The sequence below is a fragment of the Centruroides sculpturatus genome, unplaced genomic scaffold, assembly GCF_000671375.1.
Source record: "Centruroides sculpturatus isolate CEXI.00-Female unplaced genomic scaffold, Cexi_2.0 scaffold392, whole genome shotgun sequence".
Lineage (NCBI taxonomy): Eukaryota > Metazoa > Arthropoda > Arachnida > Scorpiones > Buthidae > Centruroides > Centruroides sculpturatus.
Window position 1 is genome coordinate 91,031 of NW_019384894.1, and position 21,930 is coordinate 112,960.

Below are 21,930 nucleotides of genomic sequence, written 5' to 3' on the forward strand. Positions count from 1 at the left end.
ACTTAAAAATAAGGGGTGTCTCTAATTTTTTGGCCACTCAGTATATTAAGTTTTTGAACTCATTCTTCAAACAAATTATTTTTATCCAAATATTATTAAAGAGAAATCCAAACCCTCTCTCTGAACTTCTAAATGGCCCTGCTTCCGAGGGAGAGGGAGAACCCGACGAGATGCAGGTTTGCAACCGCCACAATACTATGTAAGTAAAAATAAAATCATAGTATAATATTATCAGAGTACTTCAAAAGTAGTATTCCCATAAGCTTATAAAAATGTTCGCAGAGGCTTATGTTATTGGGAGATTTTTGAAGGTTTAGCATTGTCTGTATGATGCAGTCGAAAGCATTATGTACAGCCGACAAAGTTGCAGAAGAAACTGCATCATTGAGCCCAGGGAATCAGGATGGTCATTCTGCTGAACTGCTTGCCATCTGGACTGTTTTGATCTGATGTGAAAAAGCGTTGAGATGGTTACGTCGGGGCATTTGCATGAGAGTAGGCACTCAATTTTTCAATAGCTTTTTGATGATATTAAATTTGCTTTATTTTCATTTTTCATTTAAAGTAATTTTGATAATGTTATGATACAATATTCATTATAGATGGCTGGATGGCCAAGACAGTTAAACTACAACTACTCTGGAGGATCCAGAATCTAATTCAGGCGAGCAATCTCGAATCTCGAAGGAATTTTTTATAGGTGGCCCATCACGATATATCAGGTTGTCCCTCGTCATCCAGTTGCCTTCATCATTGGCCTGGCAGAACCCATGATAGCATGGGAAAAAAGCTCTCTTAGTGTCTGTAAGACAGAGAGCAGTGGCAGAACAATAATGGCGCAAAGTGGTTTGGCTGAACGGAGACCTGAATGTATCAAGAAAAAGCTTACAACTCACAATCAAAACAATTGTTTAATCGTGGTTGGGTTTCTTTTTCTCAGTCAAGAGCTAAAGGCTTTTTTGGGGAAGTAAGTCCTATCCTTTGTAATAGGATAAAGTTGGAGGGGTCCACATTAAAATTTCAAATCATAACTCCAAATGAAGTTGTGCCACCTATGAGAGAGAGTAAAAAGAAAAAAACTGAAAACTGTTATCTTACAATAACAATGAAATTTATTTTAAAATGCAGACATGGTTTCTGATGCATTAAGCATTCAGATTCAGAAGTTTTATGCACTGCACTGAAATGTGCTGTTTGATTTTTGTTTGTTAATATTGCAATTATGTTTCTCCAAAAATCTCCTATGTAGGAAACTGAGCATTTTTTGTGATAAATCATCATTAATGACGTGTTGCTCGAGTCAGACTCAAGCATGGACAAATAGCGGTAATCATTTCTTCTTCAATATTAATTTGAAGGTCATCATCATTTTCATTTTCAGGTTGCTCGCTTAAAACATTTCTAATGCAGATACTAAGATCTCTTTCCACAGTTCCATTAATAAGCTCGGGTTAAATACCCATCCCAACATACAAAGAGGATGCACAAAATGCAGAATTTTGAATCTTTTATTGAATTGGAGTTCAATAATTATCATAAACACGTTCTATAAATGGAACATTTATTTTGAAAGTGGTGTAAGTACATTTTTTCTTCTTCAAGATATTCAAACATTTTCATTTTAGTTGATTCAAAAATATAAATAAAGTGTACTAAGTTTGACAATGTTTCTATGACTTTAGAAATATGTAAGTTGATTGCATAAAGAATTCTATGTGAATTTAACTAAACTAATATATTCTTTCTGGGCCTTAAATGGACTTATAGTTCAATAATTATGAAAGTGGTGTAAAATTCATTAAATTTTTATTATGTAAAACTCAATTTCACTTGAAACACATTGTATTTTGTTCTGATTTTGTTTCTGTATAACAAGAAATAAAATATTGCTGTTTATTCTGAACATTAAAAATATTTACTTATTGTTAAACTATTTTGTGATAAGTTTATCATTATTATCAGCTTACTATTAGACACTGCTTTTCATTTAGGTTTATTACATGAATTTTTTTCCATTCCATCAAATTGTACATTTGTTGGTAATATTCATAGTTTTACTCCTCTGTTGTATGGGGTTGTCCATAAATAAAGTCCACACTAGAAGGGAGGAAGGGAGTTAAGACAAGTTGGACAAAGGGGGTTGAGCATTAGTAGACATCCATTTATTTCATTAAATTTTATAGAGTTTATGCATTTTATTATATTTATTCCAAAGTTTCTTGTATGTTTCATTTCTACTTATGGTATCTATCATTCATAAAGTGATGAAGGTTTTAATAGGGGTTGAGTTATGTTGGACATCCAAAGAGAGGAAGGGGTTACAAAAACTTGGACAAACTGGACAAGAGGGGGAAGTAAAAGTTTCAAGGAAAATGCAGATGTAATTTATGGACAGCCCAAGTGCTTAATTACACTGCAGAAAATGGACTTATACCACTTTCATAATCAATGGTTATGCAAAGTCATTTACCAATAAATTTTTAATTGATCAAAGTGTATGGTTATTTTAAAATGCTAAGTGTGAATTGTTTACAAATAAAAAGTTTACACTAAATTGTATATAAATTATGTGATTTCTCAATTTTTTTCAAAAATGGACTTACCACTTTCAAAATAACAGTCCAAATAATAATAAACCATCCAATGATTGCATACCACCATCTTGTTGGTGAATAAATCACCGTAATCCTCAAATCCTTGAATAAAATCACCTGTTACATTTTAACTTCATTTCATCAAATATAAGTCCACATATTTACTTCTGTCACTTTTGGTACCAATTATCATAATTTCAGAATTATTTTCCAAATTATGATAATTGGGTTATTGTTAAAACCAGGTCTTTCCATCCTGGTTTTAGCAGAATATTTTTTGACCACGTCTTCTAACTACAAATACAGGGTAATGTGAGGTTATGACACAATACTCAGTAAGCACGAGAGCTGTGAAAGTACAAGTTTAAGTCTAATTTGTTACCAGTTAGATGCTGATGGTATTGTCTCTTAGTTGCATTTATCTATAATAAATTTAAATCATTTTACAATTTCAAAGGTCTTATATAGAGTGTGGCAAGTCTTTGTATTTTATAGATAAATGAATAGAGATTATTCTTCTATCTAAATCTAATAGTTGCCAGATCGTTGCAGAACTATTCAATAACCGGCATCCCTAATATACACTCATCATGCAAGAGTGAAGAATTATTCTTTATTCTTCCTCTACATAACCAACTCCATTGTGGACTGGATTAATCTGTAATGGACAAAATGGAGGCTAATGCCCTGTGAAGAACCAATAGATTATAGATCATGCTGCAAGCCTTGACACAAATATTACAACATTAACTTGCTCTCATCAGTAAGATATTATGTTTTAATCAATAATTACAGTTTATTGCTGGCTTCTGAATAATTTAAGGACTTTGTGGCTGTATTCAAACAATAATTTGAGTTACTATAGAAATGTTAAAAATATTTATGTATAAAATTTATAATTTCTGTGACTTCAAATAAAAAAAAAAAGTTTTTTAAGTTAACATTAAATCCAATTATTTTATTGCCTTTTCAGATATTTTACAAACAGGAACAAACTATACAATAATAGAAATATATAAAAAGTTTGTTTTATTAAATTGCATTTGGTCCGACACATACCCACCTACATAAAAACATTGGTCCTTTTTATTTATTTATACTGAGAAACCCTTCCCCAATAACCTTCTCTGTAATATATTAAACATAGACAGTATAATCGGCCTTATTTTCGGATGAACATAATAGTGATAGGCTATGGGAACCTGTGGAAGAGACGGATCGTCAGAGACAGTATTTATGTTTGGGATGCTATATTGGGACGTCTTATTAATGTACTCTTCAACTCTGTCTTTGGTCTGGTTTCCCACCTACAAATTTACAGCATTATATAAATAAATGTGAATATAACTTTGTTGATTATTACCTGTTGACCTTCGATGTAATGAACTAATAGGGAGGGGAAACTGCCTAATAATGCTGCTTGTCTCTTATGCTTCACATAAATTATAGTAAGTATTGGCAAAACAAATACCATACTTTTGAGTAAGGATTACTGTTTACTAATATTCTGTTCACTAACAGTTGCAATCTGATATTCTTAAATATTATATTTTCACTCACAAGTCAGACAGATGCCTTGTAACAAGTGAAACACAATACACAATGGTATTTTCTCAGAGTGGAAACATAGTATTTAAAAAAATCAACGAGTGTGTAAATTTTATGACAAAAGAATTTAAAATTGCTTGTGGTGCCATCTGTTATCAAATTTTATTAAATATTTTATTATTATTATTTATTATATAATGGCAAAAAGCTCAATTTTGAAGGTATAGACGAGTTTTATAAAAAGTTATAAATGCTCATAATAAGTAAAATCATTAAGTACAATTCAAGATATGGAACGTGACCCTCTTATTTCTGCACATTCCTTGATCTTTACTTACTAAAATTTAATAGCATCAATCTCCCTAATACAGAAATCTAACTGAAAAATTTTCAACTTATTAAGCTTTAAAGTAAAAAAATAAAATTGCACCCCTCAAACATAGACAAACATCTATACATTAAAAAATTCCCAATTTTTTTTTGCATTTCTCAACATTTCAAGGTCCATAAAATCGACAGTCAACAGTATATTTGTTTAAATATTAAATTTATTTAGTGTGAAGATATTCATAATAAAATTAAAAAATTCAAATAAACTCAATAGGAATCTTAAAATCTTACTTTAGAAGGAATATCGGCTGTTTGTTGTTTCGGAGTGATGCATAAAACACTTTGATATTCAGTTCCTTCGCAGGTTATTCCAGTTAGTAGAAACCTTTGTTGCACCGAATCATTTTCTTTATTTAATACTATTAAAGCCTAGAAAAAATTTTAAAAAGTATATCAATTTGAATAAGTTTTATAAAAATTCAAGTAATAGTTTATACTTCAACAAACAATGGAACAAAGTTTTTTAGTCGTTTTGGGCTTTCATTAACTTATTAATTCTAGCTAGTACTTTGCTATTAATTTTTATACATGGAAATTTAACAAAGCTATGCTCTAAAACAAAACAATTTTTATATATAAACAGAATTTGGTAACCTCGATTTTTTATTAAAGCCAGACAATCTTCCATATTTTGGGGCTATAATTAGATTAACTTAATAATTAGGTGTGAAGTAATTTGTCTAGAGGTAGGTTAAGCTGCCATCTCAAGATAACTATAATAAGTTAATTTTTAATTTTGAGTTTCTGGAATAAAAAGTAGGCTAGAGTGGGACTCGAACCAGCAGTTTCTGCATTATGGAGTTGTTGTTTATATATAAACAATATATAAACAACAACTCTATAATGCAGAAACTGTTGGTTCAAGTCCCACTCTAGCCTACTTTACTGAAATTTGAAATTCACTGGAAAAAAAAGAAGAAAATGGATATATAAAGAAGGAAATGGATATATATATCCATTTTCTTCTGTTTTTTCCAGTGAATTTCAAATTTTCCAGATATCCACAAATTTACATGTGCATGGTATATAAACCTGGTGGCCACATAAAATTTCAAATTTTCATAACTTCATAAGTTCATCTTTCAAAAAATGTTTTACAAATTTTTACTTTCCTGGGTATTATATATAACTGAGGAATAGTATGGCAATCGGTCGAACAATGACCCACCAAGATTTTTATATTTTTGGACTTAGGATGCTTTTAAACGTCGGAAAGTGCAAAAAAAATTTGATTTTGTTCACCCTGTTTGAAGCTTAATAACTCCTGTGCTTTTTATTAAAACTTTCTGAAATTTTGCAGGGAGGTTTGTTTATTGGGGATTGATGCTATTAAATTTTGGTGGTTGAGGGGTGGGAAATAATGGGGATTGTGTGAATCTCCAGTAAGGTCAGTCTTAAGGATGATATTATTTGTTACTAGCATTTATAATTTTTTATAAAACTGATCCCTACACTCAAAATTAAGCTTTTTGCCATGTTATAATAGTTAAAAATATAAAAAGTTTTTTTTAATAAATTATGATAACACATGGCACCACCAAAAGTTTAAATGTTGCAAGGAAAGTTGAGCAACACATTGCAGATTTATTTTACATAGAATCAGAATATACAATAAAAAGTGAAGGTTCCCTTTCAAAAAAATGAAGTTTACCCCATTTTCACTGATTCTAGCTCAATCTATGATGAAACTGATAGACTTCAAGGGGGGGTCACAAAATGGGACTAACATTTATGGTTCAATGATTTTTTAGGATGTGTATTTTTTAAGTTATTTCATTGGATTGATTAAAGTGGTCCACCCTGTGTATGTGTATCAGTGGCATGCCATCTTTGGAAGCCCCACTTCCCTTGTATTTTCTAAAATATAAATACATATTGCGCGATTATTTTCATATTTTAACGTACTTTGAATTAATTAAATTTAATATTTTATTATAACTGCATTATGTATTTTATTACAAATTTCTATACTACATGTGAAAAAACCAATAAGATTGCTATAGTATATTTGAATATCAGTGGTGGAATAGAAGCACTGTATTGTCGAAACCGGGTCAGCTTCCAAGCAGACAGTTTATATGCATTCGCGCATGTGCTTTACAAAGCACCAACCTCACCTATTTTAACTGATGGAAGCTACACACCAAAATATCGTATAACACTTCCAATGATTTTATCCAGGACCAGTTCTGGGCTGTCAGCCGCCTGCCTGCTTGATATTTGGCCCCCCTCGCCTGATTATGTGAATCATGAGTAGATTTATAATTTAACTCAACCATTAGGAGTTTACTAGTATGTTTTTATGATAGTTCTGTATAGTTGACAGGAGTTAAAAAAAATCCATTAAAATATTTGATATATTTATTCTGTTCTCCCATCTTATATTACTTACGGATTTCAATGTTAAACCAGTGATATTACGATTTTGTATGTCCCTCTATAAGAGAATGCAGAAAAAAACGTGTACAATTCTTGCACAATGTTAAAAAATTAACTGTTACTAAGTAACCATTTCAACTTATTTCTACTTAAGTAGTTAAATAATTAAGAGATTAGGGAATTAAGGGACATAAATAAAACCCTGCTGAAAGAGCCAGAATTTTACTTAAACAAAAGCTTAACTGAACCAATCCCTAGCCGAGTACAGTGGAGACTGATTTCTTTGTAATATTAGATGTAATAAAGACAGAAAATTTTCCAGTTCAATGAGAGTGACTGAAAAGTTGTAAATTTTGGAAATTTCCATGGACACCTGGTCCTAAAATGAATCAGTTAGAAAGCAAATGACAATTAAGTTTAACATATTTAGATTTTTACAGCTATGGTGAGAAATGTTTAAAATCTACAACAGCCTGTCATGTTCTTTGAGATATGCTAGTGAAGCGACAAAAGAGGCATTTCACATTGACCAGTATCGGCACCCTTGGGATTTGCATGCATGCAGACACTGCACACCTACCAAGATCATCTCTGATTCCATCCATGAGCAACTCATAGGGAGCAATTTTAACTAAGTGGATTGTTTTAATATTTAAAAAGTAAAGAATATTTTATGTTATTTTTATGTAGGTTTCTTCACAAAACTATATTTAATTATAATTTTCTTTAAAGTATATTCATACAATTGAATATTTTGTACCAGGTATGTATAATTGTATATCCATCACACATTTTATTTTAACAAGTAAGTTTTAATAATTTTATTTTTAATTTTAGCCCTTATATTATGGCTAGCAATTTAGAATGTAATTGTGATATTGAAAATTTATTTCAAAAAAGTTTTGGCTCAAGACCATATAATGAAAAAGAAAACATTATTAAAAGAGAAAGACCAATGCCTAAATTAAATATAAATACTTCAATAAAAAAATTTGTTTGAATTTTCACGATAAAATTTATGAAGAATTTATGGCTTTGTAGATGCATAGAAATGCAAAAATTGTTTTGTTGGCCTTGCCTACTATTTTCAAATAAAATTAGTGTGTGGAATAAGAATGACTTTGACGATTTAAATAATTTGAGTAAAGCTGGCAAAAGACACAAAAATCATAAACATCACATCAATTCTTTCGTAAAATTGAAGCAATTTGAAAATCAAAGCAGAATAGAATTTAACATTAGCAAAAATATAAAATAAATATTGAAAATTATAAAAGATAATTACAGCTAATAGATATATTATATCAAAATTAATAGATGTTATATGTTTTATCTCAAAGCAAGAATTGGCAGAGGGAATCTATTGAATCTAATAAGAGAAGTAATTATATTGAACTTGTTTATTTATTAAGTATGTCAGATAATCTATTAAAAATACATTTAAAAAAGTATATGGTTTTTTTACTGGCTTATCGAACAAACAAATACGAATGGATCCTGTAAGTTGGCTTCTTACAGAAACAAGCTTCCCTATCATCAAATTTCACAGCATGCCATTGGTATATATATATATAAATGGACGTGTGTGTTCCTATATTTCACTTTTCCACAAAAACTACACATCACACATGAATGCTGTTTGTATGTGGTGGTAGGGGGCCGCTAGGGGTCGTTGGACCGTTAGGACGTGCTGAACCGCTGCTCTGTTTTCGGTTGCCGAATCGGCATTCTATCTGCTTTATCGTGTGTTTTGTGTATTTATTTTTATCGTTGGTGTCGAATGGTTTATTTTAATATTTCATTTGTCAAAATTGGTGCGTAATTAACGATATTACGGCTATTTCTCTACAGCGTCCACGTGGTCCACTCCATGGTCCGCTTACGGCGCCTACTTTACGTTCTGTTCGCCATAGCGATTTTTCGTTTACTCTGTTGTGTAAACGAACGTTTATTTTCCCGTGTTGGACGATATATTACTTTACTATTTCTGCTTTTATAAGGGGTTATTTCATTTCATTCTCTTCGTCATCGCTTTTGGTCCAATTTTAGGCTATTGTCTAGCGGACTCGCTTCGTTTCTGACCACCATTTTCGGGTGGTTGTGAGTGGGCATTTTGCCGTATTTTTACTAAATTTCATTCGTCTACATCTATTTGTTCGTTAGTTACAGGGTCCGGTACTTAAGGGCTAAACAAAGGTCATTGTCCGTTCCTCCTCTCAAGCCATAACCCGATCCTACTCTATTCAACCCTAATTCGGGTTACTTTTACTTCATTTTCAGTTTGGGTGCATCGTTTGCACTACTTCCTTGATTTTTCTGTCTGATCATTAATTCTTATGATCTTTTGCTTTACCCCCCTCAGTCGTTAAGTGAGCGGATCAGTCGTAAAGCGAGCCATTGTTCTGTTTTGGACCTAGTGTCGGTTTTGATTTCGTTTCGTGCTTCTTATCGTTCCGTTCACCCTATCACCGTTCCTTAAGGTACGTTTTGCTGGGGTGCGACTTATTTATCATCTATTCTTACCATTATTTGACCTTGTGGTGTAATCGCATGGTTTGCCATTCATGATGGCACCTTCTGATTCTACCTCTCACTCAGATTTGCAGGCTATCTCACCAGAGGTACATTGCTACCCTGAATATACTATTCTTCGCGAGGCCAGCCTACACTTGGCGAGCATATTGGACCTGGTTCCAGAGTCCTGCCGCCCTAACTTAAAAATTGAGGAGAAAATGGAAGTTAGAGAGTGAGCTTCTCAACTGCACTCCTGTGTAGGTCAACTCTTTGGGATACTGCGCGAGGTACGCTCAAAGCAAGTATCCACTTCCAGCCCGAGTGAAAGAAGCAACGTACCGGTTCAGCTATCCTATGCTGATATATTAAGTAAAAACAATAACATCCGGCCAAGCAGCACAACCAAAGCAATTAATCAAACCCTCGGCAAGAAAATAAACAAAGAAGGCACGAGCAGCAGCCATGCTGTGCTCGTGTATGCCAAGGGTGATAACGAGTCCCAATCCAAGCCGGAAATTAAAAAGATTAAAGCCACTATAATGAAAAGCATAAAGCCACAGCAACTTAAAGTGAGCGTCAAATCAATAAGAGAAATAAGAAACGATGGCATCTGTATCAGGGTTGGCACTCAAGAGGAGAGTGAAACTCTCATGGCAGCAATTAACAACATCCCTGATATAAATAGAATAATTAAGTGTTCAACATCCAAAGGGAAGCAACCGAGGATCATTCTGCTAAACGTGCCGAACTCGGTTGACGATGATGAAGTCCTAGCTTCATCCTATGAACAAAACAAAATGCTTCATGAGGTCAGCAGGGAGGATTTTCTTTCCAACTGCAGAGTAAGCACTAGCCTTCACAAAGGGAGGGTAAAGGAAAACTGTCGGCATGTTGTTATAGCAGTGTCGCCACACATCAGGAAGTTAATCGTCTCCCACAAACATCTCTCCATTGCTTGGGCCAATATCAAGGCAGATGATTATATCCCGATTCTCCGCTGCTATAACTGCTGTGGCTACAATCACCACGCCAGTGAGTGTCCAGGAGAACTTAGATGTAGCCACTGTGCCAAGCAGCACCATTTCACTGATTGCCGGCGCCTCGACAAGTCTCCTTGTTGTACTGATTGCAAAGCCGCTAATAAGGTTCAACCAGAAGGCAAGCAGCTGAAAACTGACCACAATGCTTTTGATCCAGCATGCCCAATAACCAACAGAATCAAGTCTCACACGGTCAGCCAAACTAATTATGGCCTTTAATTTTCACAACACTATCACTCAGTCAAAACATAACAACTTTAAAATTATGCAGATCAATCTCCAAAGGGGCAAAGCCCCTCCTCCTTAGTCATCAAAACTGCAGCGGACTGGCACTCAGACATCATTGTGGTCCAGGAACCGTACCTTTTTAACGGCTACCTTACACATTACAGCAGCTGGAATATCATCCCTCCCAGAGGCTTTAATGATAACATCAAAATGGCCATCTGTATAAGAGATACTAGCCTAACTGCTCAGTTCATGCCACATCTCTCAACTCGCTATGTTACAACTGGTACAGTGCACGCTCAGAACATGGTCATCTATATTTCTTCTATCTACTGCTCACCGTTTGAAAACATTGAACCTTTGTTAGAGGACCTTGATAACATCAATAACAAAATTACTGACCATCCTTGGCTTATCTGTGGTGATCCCAATGCTAAGTCTTTCCTATGGCATAGTCCCATAGAAGATCAGAGGGGCTATCGCATGCTTGAACTGATAGCGGCTCTTCAACTGACATCCTGCAACACCAGCCCTCTCCCCACTTATTTTTCTTCTAGGGGAGAAAGCTGGGTGGATGTTACGTTAGCTAATGCTCACATGGCTCCCATGGTTAATTACTGCTCAACTATGGAAGAACCGAGTTCCAGTGATCATCGTTATGTTAAAATTGAACTAAACATTGAAATCAATAGGATCGATGATATTACCATTCACAGCTGTACCCACTGGCCCACTTACAAGCACCTGCTACAGAACAACTGGGTCACAGATTCTCCTATTACTGGTATGACAGAAGATGGAATTGACCAGTGTGTTTCTGACCTGACTAAGACCATACTCCATAGCTACCACTGGGCAAGCTGTAAGAGAAACAAAAAGAATACAAAAGTCCCTTGGTGGGATAATGATCTTGATTTTTGTCGAAAGGAAGTACGTAAGCTACATAGAACATATCAGAGACAAAGAGATAATAACATAAGGGAAATCCAGAGGGCCAACTACATCGTCAAATTTAATGACTATAAAACCTTAATAAATCGTAAAAGACACCAATCATGGAGAAGTTACTGCAGCCGCTTCAACACGCCTTGGAGCAAGCCGTATTATATTGCGTTCAAGAGGAAAAACAAGACGGAAATTCCCTCTACGATACTTACAACGGAGGGCACTTACACCAACTCCCTAACACGTACTATGGAGGAGCTCTTCAACTATCACTTCCCATTTGATGACTCTGATCTTGATACTGACACCCAGCGCGAATTGCGCAGCAGCTGCCGTGTGGCATCAAATGACCAGGACGACAGACCATTCACGTATAATGAAGTATCCCATGCTATTAAACTTATTAAAATCAATAAAGCTCCAGGCATTGATCAGGTAACTGGGAAGATGATCAGGGAGGCATATGATGCAATTCCTACTACTTTTGTTACCCTGTACAACCGCTGCCTTTCTCTTGGGTACTTCCCTGCTGACTGGAAAAAAGCATCTGTTAAATTCATTCCAAAGAGGTCAAATGATAATCCAAAATACCCGAAGGATTTCAGGCCTATTAGCCTCCTTCCCGTGATGGGGAAAATCCTTGATAGGCTGGTCAGCAATAGGATTTTAAATTATTTGAGGAGAAATAATATTTTAAGTCCCCACCAGCATGGATTCACACCTGGAAAATCCACAACTACTGCTCTATCCAACATTATCGAATACATCAGTTCTGCCAAAAAAGAGGGTAAACACACACTCCTTGTGTCTATTGATTTTCGTGGAGCATTTGATAATCTCTGGTGGCCAGCAATTCTCCAACAACTGCGGGCTTATAACTGCCCCTGCAACTTATACAACCTGATGAGTAGTTTCATAAATGAGAGGCAGGAAGGCTGGTACATCAACAACTTTAGTTACAGCCATCGCGTCACCAAAGGTTGCCCACAGGGTTCAATTGCCGGCCCTGGCTTGTGGACAATTGTTCACAACGACCTCCTGAGAATTCTCAATGGACCAAAAGATCAGCTTTTGCAAGGATACGCAGACGACACAGTGATTCTCGTGTCAGATAAGAACAGCGGAAAACTGCCTGTCCTCTGTAATAATTTACTTGAAAAGGTTTCCAACTGGAGTAAAAGTGTTAACCTCCCAATCAACTACGACAAGTGCACGTATATTATATTCTCGAAAAAAACGCCACTCCAGAAAAGTCCTAGGATTCTTATAGACGGGCATCAGATTCCGAGAGTAACCAACTTCACTTATCTTGGGGTTGTTCTTGAGCAGCAACTCCAATGGACTAAACACGTAGACATGGTGAGTGCCAAAGCTGTTCAGGTGTCTAATGCCCTGAACAGTATCGCAAAAAACACTTGGGGTATACGTTATAATGCGGCACGTTATATCTACCTGGGGGCCATACCCCCCCGGGTAGGGGACCGAGCCTGGACGTGGCGGGGGGCCAGGCGGTGAGAGACGACGGGTACTGGGTCCCGAAAGACTTGTCTTGGTCTCGATCGTTGATGGAGTCTTATGACTTGAGCCGAAGGTTCCAGAGGTGTTATTACATCATAGGCTTTTGGTCTGTGTACCAAGCCTTTAAAAAGCTTGCTGTCCGATGTCGCCCTATGGTGAGGGGCGGCTCTGGCAGGGTTTTATACGTCTCTCTGTTCTGGAACCTATCCCCGCTGGAACGGACGGCTACTAGAGCTGCTTATTGGCATTGTGGCATGCAGACTCACATCAAAACAGAAGGGAGACTGGTACGATCGAGGCGCGGGGCTATCCCTAATAGTATCGGCAATATGAGGGCCAAAATGAGCCCTCAGTAAGTCCGGAGCTGGGGGAGAGCCGCCGTAGCCGTCGCTAATACGGTTCCTAGGGAGGACATGTCTTCGGACGAGATATGCAGAGTGTAGTCAATTGGGTTTGTCCGATTGAAGTTAGCATCAGCTGATGGAAGTTGGTAGCCCTGCCAACAGAAGCGTAAGCACCCGCTGGCCTGTGGTGTGATGGCACTCGATAGGGGCGCTGCTGAAACGTGGTAGGGGCCCTCTGCTTCGGCGAACGGTCCCGAGACCCCCTACTCGCGACGGTTAAATCGTCTGCTTGTAGCGAGATGCACATTGCACCCTGGGCCGGCGGATCATGTCCCTGATATTACACATAGGAGCACACAGTGGACGCCGAAACTTCCGGATTCAGTCTCTGCGTGTCGGCGCAGAGACTGGGGGCCATGGACCTGACAATCTGTACCCTCTGGGATCTGAGACACACGAAGCAAACTCCCGCACTCACCCCGTTGGCGAGGGGCCGGTGTTTTGAATGCAAAGGTGGTCGAATGCAGTCGATACGCCTCCACCCGTGATAACGCAAATCACGTATAGCTCCTTCTGTCCGGTCAAAGAAGAACCAGCTTCTCAGGAGGAAGACTGGGCCTTGCACACCCAGTGCTGGCTGGGGGCCGCGACCTGCATGTCGAATCCAGTGGGGCGAGGAGTCGTACTCCCGTAGCCAAAGCCTCGCTGGTGGCCAGGGGGGTAGCGCCTACAGTGGCTTGTAGGACCCCGCTAGCTGGTGTCTATCCTGACGGGCAGTCGACAGAGCCGCTCCTCGGCATAGGGCAACTTCCCTATGCTTTGGGGGGAGCGGTGCTTAAAGGCCTGACGTTGCGTTGGATGGCCGTATATGGTCCCGGAGGACTGGAAACGGGGAGAGCGTCTCCTAGTAGGGATGATGAGGCGGCCCAAGCCGAGCAACCAGCCGGGCTGGGGCGACCTTGGGTAGGAGGCCACTTAAATGGGTAGTTGTCCCGGCAGCGGGCTAAGCAGTGATGACCCGGCAATAAGAGGGCCAAAATGAGCCCTCAGTAAGCCCGAAGTCAGAGCTGGCTCTTAAACGCATACTTTGATTCCCGAACGGATTCAAGGCATCCGTGAAAGGTCGGGATCACCCCAATTCCCAATTTTCTCTCTTTACTTATGGTGACAATGGATAAAGTATGTGCTAAGCGTGCTTTGTTGGCGGAATCGTCGTGTGCAAGCGACGAGGAAATACTTATCCCCGACAGTCAGCCGGATGTCAACGTTGTGGTGGAAGAGGGAGTAGAGGCCACCCGGAAGGACGCTTGCGTTTCCGGAAATGGCCAGGGAGAGGAGAAGGCGGCGCCTAAGCCGAAAGGCAAAAAGGCCGCCAAAAGTAGCAAATGTACCGAGGCCGCGTCAAGCGACCACCCAGAGCAGAAGACTGAGCGAGACTCGTCTGTAGACTCTGGGGAAGAGACGGTGTTCGACACCGCCTCAGATACTGACCAGGGTGAGTGGAAGAAGCCTTCTACCTCCAGAGGTTGAAGGGCCCGACGACGAGCTCGAAAGGCCGACGCTTTCAACAAAGGGAAGGCCGCCAAGAAGGCGCCAACCACCACTGCTAAGAAGGGGAAGACAACCCTTTCCAAGCAAAGCGGGGCAGATCCCACCCTGCATGAACAAATGGGTGAAACAGCTGGAGAGACTCCCGCGCCTCCCCCACAGGAGAGCAGGAGGGTTGAGCTGGACCGCGTCCATGAGGAGTTGACCAAGCTCCTCGGGCGAACGGACAACCGCTGTCAGAAGACAGTGTGTGCCAGCATTTTCCACCTCTTCAGCAAGGCTGTGGCTGTTTTAAATGCCCAGGAGGTCGAGATCGCCTCCCTCCGGGCAGAGATTAGGATGCTGAGGGAGGCTCACAGTTCTAGCAAGCCGCTTGAACCTCAAGTCGATCCTACTTGCAACATGAAAGCCGTTGCGAGTAAAAAGACTTACGCAGTGGCCGTACGTGTGGTGCCCAACCAAGAGGGGCCACCTACGACAAATCCGATGGCCGGTGCCGTCCAAAAGACTGAGCATTCGCTCTTGGTTTTTCCAAAAGATGGCACCAGGAGCAGCGACGATGTTAAAACGCTGCTCCAACAACATATTGACCCCATTAAACTGGGTATTGGGGTGAAAAATGTCCGTAGAATACGGAACAATGGAGTTCTTGTTGAGGTACGAAGGCTGCAAGAGCTCCGGAAACTAAAACAGGAATTGACGGATGGGCCAGCTGCGCTGAAGGAGGCGGTCTCTTGTAGGCTGCCCCAGAAGCATAGGCCGACGGTCATTGTATTCGACGTCTCGCCGGACGTCACCCGCGAAGGTCTTGCGGAAACACTCGCCAAACAAAATGGCATACGGCTGCAGCCTGGGGCACTGCAGCCGAGGTTCCCTCTCAAAGGGAAAGGGGGGCTTGTGAACTGGGTTCTCGAGGCTTCCCCAGAGATGTTCCGCACTCTCCTGCAGAAGGAGAGAGTCCATCTGGGCTGGACCCGCAACCGGGTAAGGGAGTATTTAGCTTGTACCCGGTGCTACCGCTGCTATGCCTTCGGGCATGTGGCTAAGAGTTGCCCTTCGGCAGCTCAAAAGTGTAGCAAATGCGCCGATGATCACTCATATAAGGAGTGTAAGGTGCCCAGGCCGAAGTGCATCAATTGCACCAAGGCCGCCCGTAAGTTCGGCCTTCAGCTCGATCCCACACACTCTTCAATGAGTGCGAGCTGCCCGTGCTACCTGCGGGAACTTGAGCGAGTTAAGGCTCGAATGGATTATGGTCAGTAAGAGTGCGACATAGCTTTCAATCCGATTACACACTTAGATACAGTGCAAGACTGCAGAGTCATGCAGTTTAACGCTGAAAAGTGCCGCGCTGCTATCGCCCAATTACGGGTGGAAGTGGCGGAGCGGGAGGTGGACATTATCCTGCTCCAGAAACCGTATCTTGTACACGGAAAGGTTAGTGGCCTATCACTTCAATGGAGCGTCTTTGCCGAAGAAGGCGACGAGTGTAGAACTGCCGTTGTCGTCACATGATGAGAGATTGAAGCATATGCTATCTGTGCTTCACGACTCATGGTAGCCGTCGAAATACGGCTGCCCACCTTTAATTGGGTCGTTGTCTCCTGTTACTCCCCACCATCTAGCCCGATAGACGACCTTCTCGAGGACCTCGGAAGGGTTGTCCTGCCCCGCGACCGTGTTGTCTTGGCCGGCGACTTCAATGCCAAGCACCAGTTGTGGGGCTCCCCTACGGACGATCTGCCTGGGAGAATCTTGAAGGAGGTGGTAGAGGGATGGGGGATGCATGTCCTCAACAACCCGTTGGGGATAGCAACCTATTCTTCGCCAACCGGGGAGAGCTGGATCGACCTCACCATCTGCACGGGTGCTATGCTGCGGTCTGTTGATCAGTGGGAAACGGTGGAGGCGGAAAGCTGTAGTGACCACCGCTTTGTCACTTTCCAGGTGACTGGCGGCCGGCCCACCCAGCTGGACGGTTGCTACAAACTGACTGCCCGAAACCGCGACCACTTTAGCAAATGCCTCGAAGAAAAGACAGCAGTACTCGTATCGCAAGTCGCTAAGGTTGAGAGTGTCGAGGATCTGGAAGTGGTTGTGGCAAACATCACCAATGCAGTGAGAGCAGCTGCGGATCACACGCTCCTGCGGAGGAGGCCCACCACACACCGGTCAGTTCCCTGGTGGTCCCAGGAACTGAGTATCCTATGGAAGCGCATGAGTGCGCTCCGCCGACGCTTCCAACGATGCAGTGACCAAGACCTCCGGCAAACTAGGAAACTAGAGTTCCAGAGGGCCAATGCCGAATACAAGTACAAGATGAATGGTGCGAAACAAGCCTCGTGGCTCAAGTTCTGTGAAGAGTTTAGTGCAGAGAATCCTTTCCACTTGCCTTACAAGCTGGTGGTGGGGAAGGCCAAGAGGGGTACGGTATTGGGACCTATCAGGAAACCAGATGGGACCACAACCTCCAGTCAGGAGGAAACTGTGGTTACGTTGCTCCGCTCTCTCTTCCCAGGAGATGAGCAACACGATGATACTGAGAAACAGAGGAGACTTCGCCGAGAAGCGGAGTTACCCATTCCTGAGGCCGAGATGCCCGTGCCAGTGTCTGACTCAGAGGTGGCCCACACTATTGGCAACCTAAGGAAGAGGAAGGCACCTGGCGTTGATGGGATCACGGCCGAAATGGTACAGGTTCTTTATCAGGTTCAGCTGGACCTGCTCCGTGTCGTTTATCAGAAGTGTCTGCTCCTGGGTCACTTCCCAGTAGAGTGGAAGCGGGCGCGTCTTGTGCTAATACATAAGAATGGGCGCCCGAAGGACGAACCAAAGTCGTACAGACCTATTAGCCTATTGCCAGTCCTGGGGAAAGTTTTAGACAGAATCCTCTCAGACCGGGTCTTTTTCCACCTTAAACGCAAAGGGCTTCTACACCCACAACAATATGGATTCCGCCCCGACAAGTCGACCTGCAGAGCACTACATCGGGCGGCTGATCTGATCCGTCAGAACCGCCAGCAGGGCCTCCACACATTGCTCATTTCGATGGATGTCGTGGGGGCGTTCGACAACGTCTGGTGGCCCTCCATCGTGGGTGAGTTGCGGAGAGCGAACCTGCCCTCCACCCTTTTCTCTACCGTCAGGAGTTTCCTTCACGAGCGCGAAGTGATTTATATCACTCCAACAACCAGGTATGTTAGGAAGCTGAAGAGGGGATGTCCCCAGGGGTCATGCATAAGACCCCTCCTTTGGAACGTCCTTGCCGACACGGAACTGAGACTCATCATGCCAGACGATGTCCAGCTGCAGGCCTACGCGGATGACCTGTTAATAGTAGTTGCCAGCACCAATCGGCACGAGATGGAGCGCTGAGGCAACGAAGCCATAGAACGACTCGCTTGCTGGGAGCAGTCCCACAAACTGACCTTCAGCCCCGAGAAATCGGAGGCCCTGACGGTGGCCCGTACCGGTGTGTTGGCACGCCAGCCAATTTACTGAATAAGGGGAAACCCCATCAGAAGGGTAAGCGAGCTAAAGTACCTAGGTGTCATCATTGACCAATCCCTTTGTTGGACGCCTCATCTCAGGTTCGTCCGAGACAAGATGAACCGAGCGATAGTGGGACTATCGCGACTGGCCAGGCAAGAATACGGCATAGGCGGTGAAGCAATCCGGACCATCTATAAAATGGCCCTGGAGTGCATGATCTGCTATGCTTGTGGCATCTGGTGGAAGGAATCTGCCAACGTGAAACAAAGTAGGACCCTACTTACTATCCAAAGGCCCGCCGCCCTACGGGTCACACGTGCCTACAGAACGGTATCCACTGACGCGGCCCTAGCCCTGGCTGGGCTTCTTCCGCTGCCACTGGTAGTCAGCCAGGAGGCGGCGTTCTTTAGGATCGCGGTGGAGGGCATACAGGCAAAGCACTGCAACCAGATGTACCCAGCGATGAAACTCTCATGTCAGGCAGACATATGGAGTACCCACCCAAGCCTAAGGGTGGGCATCGATTGGGATGTCGGTGAACCGACCCTAAGCGGTATTGAAATATATACTGATGGTTCCAAAGACGGCAGCCAAGTGGGCGCAGCTTACTGCGTTTACCATGACGGAGTTTTAGTGTACAGTTCGTCAGTCAGACTGAACGAGGAAGCGACCGTGTTTCAAGCTGAACTGGTGGCTCTTTCAAGAGCGTCCCAGTGGATCCTACTCCATCCGGGTCCAGAGGCGGTCACGGTATACTCAGACAGCCAGTCGTCACTTCAGGCGTTACGTGACGGGTACCACCGAGACCTATTGGTACACGAGATCAGAGGTAGGGTACTGAGGGCGAGGCACATGCGACAAGTTGACCTGAGATGGGTACGCGGCCACTTCGGTATCCTGGGCAACGAATGTGCCGATCACTTGGCCAAGGCGGCGGCCAAGGGCCCATTTGTAACGGAGAAGGTAGAACCTCCGGCTAGTTACTTAAAAGGTACTCTACTGCATCGATCAATGACATACTGGCAAGAGCGCTGGAACCTCAGTACAGTAGGTAGGTCAACCTATGCCTTCATGCCTGAAGTTGGCCTAACTCCGATCAGTTGTAATTGGAGACTGACCCAAATCCTTACGGGACACGGGAAGTTTCCCCATTACATGGCCAGATTTGGTCGAAGTAACGGTTGCTGCTCCTGTGGGTGCCGGCGCGGCGACGCGAGGCACTACATACTTGAGTGCCCCCTGACGGAGAGCGTCCAAAGGGGGGCCAGTCATATCGACTGGACCCAGCCCGATGACCAAGTATTTAGATCGCTTGCAGCAAGTAAAGGAGACTTTGAAACTTTAAGGAATATGATGGATATTATACTAGGTCGACTTGACCTCTAGTCCAGCCATACTGGACAGGGCCCCCTTACAGGGAAGGGAGGCCCCGCTGCCCATTCTTCGAGTGCCTCTCCATGGTAGAGCTCTCTTTAGTGCAGTTATACTGTACAAAACGCATGTCTGTTAGAGGGCTACGCTCGAGTAGCGATGAAGGCAAGGATGGCAGGGACAGCAAGGAAGGTGATGAAGGTCGATGGTCCTAGGACTACTCTGACCCGAACTGGAGCCAGAGCCAGAGCCCAAGCACTTCTCTCGGGCTAGCTTTTGAGTCTAAGAGCCCGGTGCCCGCCGGGCGATGGACCGGCCGATGATTAAGACATCGTCTCCTAATTTCTCTGTAGTGCCATTTGGCGGAGCAGGGACAATAACTTAGAGTTGATAAGATGAGGCTGGGGGCCATAGAACCTATTCTTTTGTATGCTGCACCTATCTGGGCAGCGGCCACCCAAACTGTGCACATTCAACGCAAACTCCTAAAGGCACAGAGGATTGCTGCTCTACGTATTTGTAGAGCATACAGAACGGCTCATACTTCAGCCCTGCTTGTCATTGCGGGCCTTCTTCCAGTGTATATCAAAGCCAGGATGGCTATTTTGAACTGGAATATCTGTAACAAAATGAATGGCAAAGTTTTCAACAGCAGCAATAGTCGTAATAACATCCTCTCTGTTTTTCCGGACCACATAAAGAGCGACATAGCTAACTTTGGCATTGAGCACAAGCTTGCAGATTCCGACTATTATGGAAATTATCCTACTCTTCGTGACAACTACTCAAATGAAAATGTTGACAGCGACTACTCCATCTATACTGATGGATCGAAGAATCTAGCAGATGTTGGGGCAGCTTTCATCCTTTACCACCATAACACCGGTGTCACCCACAGATCTGCTTTCAAGCTGGGTCCGCACTGCAGTGTGCTGCAGGCAGAAATCCTGGCCATTGCCAAGGCGATGGAACATATCTATTCTGAATGGTTCCCTCGCAACAAAACTATCACCATTTACACTGACAGTACGACGGCCCTCCATTCCATCTTCAGTCCCCATAATAAGGGTGACAATATCCTGCAAATCCATCATTACCTTAGCACCAATAGCCACAAACATGTGATTTCTTTTAGGTGGGTCCGGGGAAACACTGGTGTTCCTGGAAATGAGGCAGCTGATCAGCTGGCCAAACAGGCCGCTGCTTCCAGCCTTACTCCTTGCTACAACAAAATTACTGCTTCGAAAATCAGGCAATGGACTTGGGAATTCGCTCTTGGTCAATGGCAGGAAGAATGGGATAACGGATCTACAGGCAGATTAACGCACACCTTTATCCCAAGCATTAATGAAACACTTAAATGGAAACACTTCAAGCCAACATTCTCCATGACCCAGTTAATTACTGGACATGGTAATTTCAATAGCTATTTAAAAAGGTTTCATCTTAAAAACACAGACATCTGTCCCTGCAACGGTACTTCAATCCAAAACAGCCAGCATTATCTGTGGGACTGTGAACTTTTTAAACAGGAGAGAGACAGACTCATGGGGCATGTGCTCCATGCTGGAAACAACTGGCCATGCCCTAACAACAGACTCATGGAAGACCCGAATGTTTATCGACATCTCATCAAGTTTCTGGAAACAACAGCAGCACTCAACCCAGCATGCGATCAGCAGTCTGCTAGTAATGATTGACCAACTGGCTATCTTTTCTCACGACAATTGTTTCAGGCATCCAACCAGCTCCTCTTGTTTTGCACGCTTCTTGTAAGCGATTTCTCACTGTACATATCATGTGATTTATTATGTATATTTATGTTGTAGCTCTTATGTATATATATATATTTTTATTATTATGTTGGGTTTAGTAGGTAATACTCGGTTTAAACCGGTGGCTGTGTACTATGCCGGACCAGAGTCAAGGCATAGCAACCAAAACAAAACTAAAATTAAATGTGTGTGTCAGTGTCTGTATTAAGGAATTTCCTAACAATATGGCATGTATTCAATATAG

General features: G+C 42.1%; 1 protein-coding gene across 1 annotated transcript in view; it reads right to left on the minus strand.

Annotated features, from left to right (window-relative positions):
• Positions 1–3,547: 3,547 nt before the first annotated feature.
• The window catches only part of LOC111631343 (vacuolar protein sorting-associated protein 13B-like), a 132,076-nt gene continuing 113,693 nt past the window's right edge, over positions 3,548–21,930 (minus strand). Inside the window, exons 48-49 of the mRNA XM_023375568.1 lie at positions 4,764–4,901; positions 3,548–3,901 (exon numbers count right to left, since the gene is read on the minus strand). Of these exons, the coding sequence (XP_023231336.1) occupies positions 3,689–3,901; positions 4,764–4,901 (351 nt within the window). The 3' untranslated portion in view covers positions 3,548–3,688. The remainder of the gene's footprint in view (positions 3,902–4,763; positions 4,902–21,930) is intronic.